The following is a 9,270-nucleotide window of genomic DNA, read 5'->3' as shown; positions in this document are numbered from 1 at the left end:
CTGAAAAGATACAGAGAAAAGATATAGGGAAAGTTAGGCAGTTATGCTTATTTATTCAGAATTAAAAGACCCCATCAGAATTAAAATGATGATTTTGCATTTGTGCTGAATACAGAAAGCAATCCTCCCTTCCCTCATTGAAGCCTTCATTACAGTATACACACACAGAATCACAGAATGGTTTGAGATGGAAGGGGCTTTTGAAGACTATCTGGTCCAACTGCCCTGCAATGAAAAGGGACACTTACAGCTCAATCAGGGTGCTCACAGCCCCGTCCAGCCTGACCTTGAATATCTCTACAGACAGGCCACTGACCATCTCTCTGGGCAACCTGTACCAGTGCCTCAACACCCTTGCCTATTTATTTGGATAAAACCCACGTATATAAGGAACATCTCGCTTCACAAATTTTGTCTTGTTTTCTTTTTGATTACTCAAATACTGATAATTTGAACACTTTGTGCTTAGCTTTCTCAATGTTCTTCTATAATCAGGTGGAGCTGCATGCAGCTGACTGGGGCATGAATTTGGTCAAATTCATCAGACACACAAAAATGAACAGGGGACAAATTTCAGATGTGAAGGATTTCCTCCTTTGCACTCTGGACTCACCAGTTCCTGCAGGAAGAGGTCGTTGGCCATGTGCACTATTTGGTCTACATGGATGATCCCCCCAATGCTGTTCACCTCGATGTCAGACAGGAATGTGAGGACAAGAATGGCTTCCACTAGGAGCTGCCGGTACTCAGGCTGAGGGACGTGGTTCAGCACAGACTCCACATGTACAGCAAACTTGATTTCACATGGGGTCATCTGGCAAGTCAGAGAAAGAAAGAAAAACTGACAAACCCAAAAGAGCAGTTCCCCCACACCCCCCCCAAGCTCTGAACCATAAGCTCCTCTCCTCACGTGGGGGCACTGATTGAAGTAAACAAAACATTTCTACAGCTTCGGCACTTACAGAAACTTTCTGTCACTGGGCCCTGATCCTGCAAGCAGCTGTGCAGCTTTCAGAAACTGCTCCAGCCCTGTGACCCATCACACATACATATTTTATTTGTATATGGGACTGCTGATGCTTAGTTAGCAAATTATCATAGAATCCTTAGAGCTGGAAGGGACTGTTATAGGCCATCTAGTCCAACTTCTCTGCAGTGAACAATGTCCCACCACAGCTAGATCAGGTTGCCCAGGACCTGATCCAGACTTGCCTTGAAAGGCTCCACAGATGTGTCTCCACCACATCTCTGGGCAACCTGTTCCAACACCTCGTCACCTTCACTATAAAAGTCTTTTTCCTTATATCTAACCTAAATTTACTCTCTTCAAGCTTGAAACCTTTTCTCCTTGTCCTATCACCACTGACCCTGCTGAAGAGTCTGTCCTCTTCTTTCCTATAGCTCCCCTTTAGATACTGAAAGGCCACTATCAGGTCAACTCGCCATCAAAGTCATCTCTTTGCTCTTAATGTGACAGCCTCATGCATTCTGCTTCCCAAGCACTACTCTGGCATCTCACATTAACTGCAAAACTGAACTTACTATAGAGATCGGATGTGCTTTAACACCAACACACAGCTCTATTGCCTGCAGAACAGCCTAACTCTTACTGTACAGCTGTATGGATGTTGTGTGAAATGCTGTTGCCTTAGAAGTTCTGTGCTTATTTAGTTTGATTCCTTTAAACAGCAAAATTAGATACTAAGTCTGACATACCAAAAACATAAGCCTATTTATTTATACAATAGCAATAAATAAAGCCTTCCATTCTGTAAAATAAGGTTTATATTTGGCAGAAAATTCCAGCCCTTCTCTTCAGCTGTTACCACCACCCTCAGAAACAAAAGAAGCAAACTGCTGTTGGTGAAGGCACACAGGCAGCAGACACAGCAAAGGGGCAAACCCTCCCAAATCCACTGCCAGGCATGGGTGGAGGAAAAATTCTTTTTACAGCCAGGGAGATGCTGGAGGAAAGATCACCACCTCAGCCCCTTCTCACAGTGACTGTTCTTACAAGGACCCTGCAGCATCAATCCTGCTCTGCATCTTACACTGCCAAATCAAACATTCAGCCATATGACAGAAACACCTTTGGCATTTTACTGTACCTCTCTGGTGGTTGAAGAAGGAAGGACATACCCATCAATGGACAGACCATGGCACTGAAACAAAAGCAGTTTGACAGTGAACAGAAATTATAGTTCTTGCAAGTAAATCTGAATGATCCAAGCCAACATGTAATAAACTTCAGTACAACAACAAAACTTGTTAAAACTACTACCTCACCTTTGCTCGAGAGTTTATTATGTAGCCTGGCAACTGTCAGAAATAACCTTACACAACACTTGCACAGTGCTCTATATTCCCTTCTAGCTATTGAATGGGAGGAAATTCCTTGGGAGAGCCACCAGAGCAAGGAGCAGACAGAAGACAAGAACAAAAAACCTTCTATGGGTCACATAATGCAAAAGCATAACAAGAAACCATGGAACTGAGAACCTTTATTTCTCATTTTTCACTGAAACAACATTTAGTTAAGTGCTTGAGATGCAGGATACCACAATTGAAGGACTTCAATATGTTGTGGTTGCTGGAAATGGGCCACCAGCAGTCACGGAGATGGTGTCAGCAACACTGAGTGTGACACACAAGAAAAGGATATGACCTAAGGGGTGGCAGGCTAAAGAATGGCACATCTGGGTACCTCAGGCACAAAAAAAATCACTAAGAAGAGGACAATACTTTGTGTACACAAGTGATGTTCACTGCATTGAAAGATCTCATCTAAATCTAGTGGTCACATATGATTCGTCTTGGCTGACATCAACACTAACAGCTTCAGTACAACTGATTTTACGATAACCAAAGCAGGTGCTCAGTATCTCCGCAATGGTGTAGGCTTGAATAGTTCAGTTTTGCAGGCTGCCAAATATTGACACTCAGCAAAGCAGAACAGGTGCATTGCCTTGAAATAAACAGAAATTCTTAATTCCCCTTTTCTCCCTCCTGGAGATCTGCTTCAACACATTTCCATACCTCAGATCTTCAAGGTGCTACCACGGATTACTTTTCATATAACAAGAAGCAAGTAACACTAGAAGAGTTACACAGCTCAGAAAAGCCAGGAAGTTTTCATCATTTTGGAAGAGTCAGTGAAGCTTCCAAGCCAATTCCTTGCAGCCTTTTCCAGCAGGAGCAGGGGAATTGCACTGCATTACAGTGCCCCTCAGCGGCAGTGAGCACAGCCTGCATTAGGCCAGGAGAGATGCTAAATAGTGGTAAAACACAACTGATCAGCAAAAAACTGTGCACCGGTGTTTTCAGAGAAAAAAAACACTTTCAAGCAAATATGTGAAGTTGCATTAATGAAGCCCTTCTATCTCCTACAGATACGTTGCTACCAATAATTCCAGTTTCCACTAGTCTTACAGTTGAAGACAAATTTTAGCCAGCAACACCATCTTCCCATAAGCTGCTTTGTTTTCTTACTGCTATAATTGTCAACCTACCTTCTGAAGAATCTTCCATACTTTCTCATAAAAGCCAACAGGAACTCTGTTAATGGCACCATCAAGCCTTCTTCTGCGCAGCCACTGCCCTTTGCGGTCACCCCAACTAATGTCTCCGCTGGAACTGGTGGGAGAAGTACTGGAAGGAGATGGTGGAGTACTGCTCCTCTGTAAGAAACATTAAAGCCTCAGTTAGTTGCTTTCTACCCCCATGGGTGCTACTACTTGTGAAGATGTTGTACTGCTACAGTGCTAGCTCAGGGCCAGGAGAAAAACCACAGGCCACGGCATCATACAAGGTGATGGAGCAGTCTCATTCCACTCTTCCCCTTTCATGACAAACTTCACTTCTCCCATGCTTCAATCATTTCTCAACGAAATGAGCCAGCAGTGCCACAAGGCATAACTGCTCGGTTCAACTCAAAGCATGGCCGTTTTAACAAGTATGAGCTGGCTGACATGGCAGCTTTACTGCTGCATTCAGTGGTGGGATTTACTGATAGGTCTGATTCAGACTTCAGGCTCAAAAGAGTAAGTGGGTAAGAGTAAAAGAGTCAGTGGGTCTGTAGTGAGGTCCTCCATAGAAACCAATCCATTAACATACGCTGATTAAAGACCAAGTTTATGTGGTCATACAGTTACCACACCCAACTCCCTGTAAACATCAACCTTGTTTTCCTTTGTTGTCATGATTCATGGTTGGACAAGACAATCTTAGTGGTCTCTTCCAATCTTAATGATTCTATGATTGGTTTTCTATTTTAACTCTACCAGACTTGAAGACTAAGCTAGGCAGCAAATCATCTTCAAAGATGTGGCAATGCCACCACATCCTCACTGTTACTGTCACACCAGGATATGTGCAGGCTGCCCATCTTCACTCTCCCAGGCTCTCTGCTATTCTGTTGCCTCCCTTGTACTTCTTTGCACATCCATTACTTTCAGCCCAGGAAGGACTTCACTGATGGTTCCTTCTGAAATCCCATCCTCTCTGAGCACAGAACTGCCCGAGCAGGGTACTGGGGAAGGTGGGAAATAAGACCAAAAAGTGCATGTTTGCAAGGGGTATGCTCAGTGACTCCACAGAGCCACGCTCCACAGAAAGATCAGTAAGTGAAAACAAAGTCCATTTTTCACTTCTGCTGGTGTCAGTGAGATGTAGGTGGTGTTCCCTTGATGCCCCCTATTCCTTACTATCACACCCTGACTGAGATAATCAGGATCTCCTCCATTTCATTTTGCAGCACCAGAGGACACAGGAGGGTCAGTGGCAAAGCAGAAATCCATCCACAAACAGTAATTAATTTGACTACTCAGGCAGAGATCTCATTCAAAAACTTCTGTGCACTTTTATCAAATGCAGCTGAATCTTCTCTTTCTGCACTGCTATGTTGGAAGAGAAAGGCTGCAGCAACGTGCTTAGGGGTGCTCTGTAATTGTATTTAGAGCACCTGAGGGCTGTGCCACTGAGGACAGTGCAGAGGTGCACTCATCACAATCACCAGTTCAGAGTGCACACATAGCTGCAAACCTTCCATCTCCTGGTGACAGATTTGGAGTCTCAGAATTTAAATCGCTAAGGCTTCTACTGGTAAAATATTCAAACAATTATATTCCTTCTTAACAGCAAAAGCTTAAGTGCTACAATTTTCTGCCTTGAAAGAAAATGACTGCCTGAGGAGATGCCTGAGCCTATAAAATCCCTGCCTCTGAAACTGCCAGCACTCTGAAACTGTGCTGGTCATCATCAGCCAGAGATTGCCAGCATAAATGCTATGTTACTTTTAAATACGGATGACACCTGCAATATATAATCAGGTAGCTAAATCTGTGACAGTGCTTTATCTGCTTCAGCTGTTTACTATTAGGAAGAGCTAAGTGGATCTAAATGTGAGACTGAGCTATTAAAAGATTACTAATGAGAACAGGCTCCCAGTGAAGATGAACTAAACAAAGAGGGTTTGAAAGAAGCTTTCACAGAGCAGAAGCAGCAGGAGGAGTTTAGAGCTAAGGTCCTTGCACACGTGTATGCAGACATATACAGACACACGTAGGGTGAAGAGCAGGAACAGAACTGCAGATATCATTTTACCCTGGAAGCGAACATGCTGCTGGACATGGAGTGGCCCTCATGAAAGAACTACAAAACAAAAACAGACACGAACAGATCAGACAGACCGTCACGACACAACAAGACACAAACAAGGTTATGTAACCCATCTGCACGAAGGCAAGGAGCATGGAATAAACTCAGGTACTCAAAAGAAAGCCATGACAGCCTCAGATACAGGCAAAGGCTGAGTTTACATATTCCAGAAGCATCTGCCGCAAAATGTTCAACACAAGAGCTCTGTCTCGTGATAGTGCTCAAAATGTTTTTCCTGACACAAAGTTGGTTGTCCCTCCAACCACAATGACATTAAGATGGTATTTCACAAATACATTGAGATGTGGTGTGAAGCAATAAGTATGGACCGGTGAGGGGAAATACAAGCAAAACAGCCAACTCTTCTGCTGTTTTTTTGTTCCTGCAAAAAAAACCAAACAAACAAACCACATCTATCTAATGCAAAAGCAATGCAAGGAGGTACCTTTCCAGCCTTGACAAACTTCACAGGGTTTCAACTCATATGCACACCTATATTTAAGATTTAATGCTGCTGCATAGCGGCCAGTCCATGTTCATTCTGGGAAAGGCACTGAGGTTGAACATCCCCAGTAGGCTGCTGGACTAACAGCCATGCCCAAACGGAGCTACCAAGATCACCCAGAGTCTGCAGTTAGCACCCTGCAGCAGCTTCACAGACACTGCTGCACCACAGGAGGGGACAAGGCAGGCTTGGCTGCAGTAACACTAAGGCACCAGAGTAACTCAAACACAGTGATCACAAGGTACAAAACACGAATTTCACCCACACCTTGCCTTCCCTGATTAATTGTATCACAAAAAAGAATTATGAACTCATCTTTACATCAGCATAAAACGCTCTGTGTCAAGGATTATACAGAAATGTTCCTCCTCTCCAAAAGCTCATTCAGCATTTTTGTTTCATATAAAAGCAGAACACCCCATATTTCCCTAGAAACTTACACAAATGGCCTCAGAGTAAATGCTCTTGCTTGCTAAGCTCTTAGCAGAAAGTGTGTTTTTGAAATATGTTTTCAATATAATACACTTAATTCCCATCAATATCTTTCACTCCACCTCCTTCCTATTTATCCAGAGCAAAAGAAAATTACTAGTAAAAACACACGTACACAAAAAAATGAAAACCAGCTGCAATAAAACCATCAGTCACACTCATCCAGAACACTTCGTGTCTTCTATCATTTCTCTCATTAAGCTCAGTTGCTGTGTCACTAAGAATACTGAACTTGGATGCTGCTAGAATATGAAGTATGTTTCTCCTGTCCATAAAAAACAAAACCGGAATAGAAAAAGCAAAATCACCAAGATTTCTCTTCCAAATGTACCTTTCTAGAAGGCAGATAGACCACATTAAAAACTTGTGCAGAGTACAGGAATGAAAACCATATATGTGAAAATCTATGTGAAATGTGCAGCTGATTTCTGTATAGCTAAAGACAATAAAAAATTGTTTTAAAGTTGATGCCATGAATGCAGTAGACTTTGCTATTTGCTAAGTTGCAATATTCAGTACATGAAACAAGAACAAAGAATAGGCTTCATTTTTGGAAGAAGCATCTCCCTCCTGCCTTCTATTAGCTTTAAACCAAAGGGTGACTAGCAATTTCTGTGATTTATGAAGAATGTATTTATTTGGCATTGGAACAACTTCCTGAAAGGAACACTAAACTCCGATGAAACGCCATTCCAGAGCAGCTACATTTTCTGATATGCACTGACAGAAAACCCTCACCTGCTTCATCTCACTCTTCAATTTAGTAATACCACTTCTTTCTGTTTTCGTTGCTCCAGAAGGCCCCATTTCATGAATAGAAATTGCAGGGCTGGATGAAGAAGAATCCATAGGTCGCACTAAAAGAAGCAAATGAACATTTTAGAAATTATACTGGTAGGAAAAGAGACAAAATTGTGTCTAGAAGTTACAGATAAAAGCATATCCTTTCATAAGTGTTCAATGCTTTTTTTGACAGCGTGCTTTCAAATTACATCAATAATTCAAACCCGTTTACGTCAATTCAGAGATAGAGAGCCACAGCTGGATGTTAGGATTTGACCTTCAAAGACAAGGAACAATCATAGCTTCAAAAGACACTGGAGTTGCACTAAGTGTGTGAGGATTTAAGACACAGTTGAAGTGTCAGCTGGAAATACTGGGGATCACAGATACACTCCTGGGAGGCAGAATGGACAAATCCTTTTCACAATCTTCCTTCTGGTCACGTTAAATTTTTTCATTTTAAAAGTTTGCCTGGATACAACATTACTCCTGTGTAGGACAGTTACCATCATATGTGCTTTTTTTATCCCGCAGCAGATATATGCAATAGATCTGTTTCGTACATTACCTGTACTCCTATTTTACATGCATAGATTGTAGGTTCCTACTTACTACACAATCTATATATTTACAGTTCCCATTTAACATATACCCAAATGGATAACTTACAGCTTCTTTCCACACCAAACTCTTTTCCACTGAGAATATGGTGTAGGAGATTTTTCATATCAAAAGGGCTTAGATTCATCAAACTCTCTGAAGCTTCTTCACCTGGTTTAAATAACAAAAACAAGCAAATAAAAATCCACAAAAACAAAACAAAGCCACACACACAAAAACAAAAATCAAACGCAACTATAGGATGCTTTATGGATGGCTTTCCTAACTAAATTGCTGGCTGAATGAAATTCCATCACTTACTTTTGTAGACAATGCTTCCCTAGAAAAAAAATTAATATGTAGAGTCATTTCAAAGAAAACACATTTCAAGACTAAGCAACACTGAATGGAGATGATGGCGGTTATGTTACTGAGCAGCCTATCACAGCTGTGTGAAATCTCACCAAAGGTTATGATGAAGCAGGTGCTCCTTCACAGAGCAGATCAACTGAAAAGGCACTGCAGCCACCTCCCACAAGAAGATCTTACTCAGATCTAAATTACAGAGCCAGAGTTATTCCATAAAGAAATGCATGCAAATGGCAGGCTTGTGGTGTTTTCTCTAATTAAAGGATGATGCTTCGAAGTGTGAGAAAAAGCTCATACATACACATGGGCACAGGAGTGCACAGAGAAATTTCCCATAGGAGAACATGGAAAAAGCAGCAGTGAAGCTGAGAGTGGCTTACAAAGAAATAACAGAAGGGACTATGGGAAAAAGAGGCTTTGAACTGTGAATGTAGCAGCTTCTGGTACTCAGCTTCAGCTCTGGGGGAAACAGGGCTGTCTGAATGCTCCTCGTGGAGAAACAGAATTATCCCAGAAAATTACTTGGCTCCATTTACCAACTTCTCCTAATGGACAAACATCTCCCTAGAGGTAGGCATTGAGTTTGGTCGAAGACATCAGTGGTGCCCAAGTGAGGCCTTTCTAAAATAAACTTCCATTGATCCCCCTTGGGGTGTGCTAATACATTAGGAACAATGAGCTGAGCCACAAGGATCATGCCCCTAAGCATCTGCATTTGAGACTATACATTCACCACATTAACTTGATCACTTCTTATGACTATTTTGTCTTGACCTCTGACCAATTTGAATTCCTTTTATGTGGAAAATTCATCAGTGGTTTTTCAGATATGACTTCAGTCATGATTTCTCCTCTCTACTTTTTTA

General features: G+C 42.0%; 1 protein-coding gene across 4 annotated transcripts in view; it reads right to left on the bottom strand.

The window, feature by feature from the left end:
• The window catches only part of PHKA2 (phosphorylase kinase regulatory subunit alpha 2), a 41,017-nt gene that overhangs the window by 3,661 nt on the left and 28,086 nt on the right, over positions 1 to 9,270 (bottom strand). For 2 of the 4 annotated variants that reach the window (XM_042809479.1, XM_042809481.1), the window contains 6 exons: positions 8,105 to 8,206; positions 7,391 to 7,509; positions 5,602 to 5,649; positions 3,510 to 3,677; positions 2,109 to 2,162; positions 614 to 814 (listed from right to left, as the gene is read on the bottom strand). In XM_042809479.1, the coding sequence (XP_042665413.1) occupies positions 614 to 814; positions 2,109 to 2,162; positions 3,510 to 3,677; positions 5,602 to 5,649; positions 7,391 to 7,509; positions 8,105 to 8,206 (692 nt within the window). The remainder of the gene's footprint in view (positions 1 to 613; positions 815 to 2,108; positions 2,163 to 3,509; positions 3,678 to 5,601; positions 5,650 to 7,390; positions 7,510 to 8,104; positions 8,207 to 9,270) is intronic. The other 2 variants (XM_042809480.1, XM_042809482.1) reach the window with 1 other exon arrangement.

Source organism: Centrocercus urophasianus, unplaced genomic scaffold (assembly GCF_019232065.1).
Source record: "Centrocercus urophasianus isolate 14NV4802_14NV808 unplaced genomic scaffold, USGS_Curo_1.0 seq_12, whole genome shotgun sequence".
Classification (NCBI taxonomy): Eukaryota; Metazoa; Chordata; class Aves; order Galliformes; family Phasianidae; genus Centrocercus; species Centrocercus urophasianus.
Note: the sequence above shows the minus strand (reverse complement) of the source record. Positions and strands in the feature narration are given on the sequence as shown.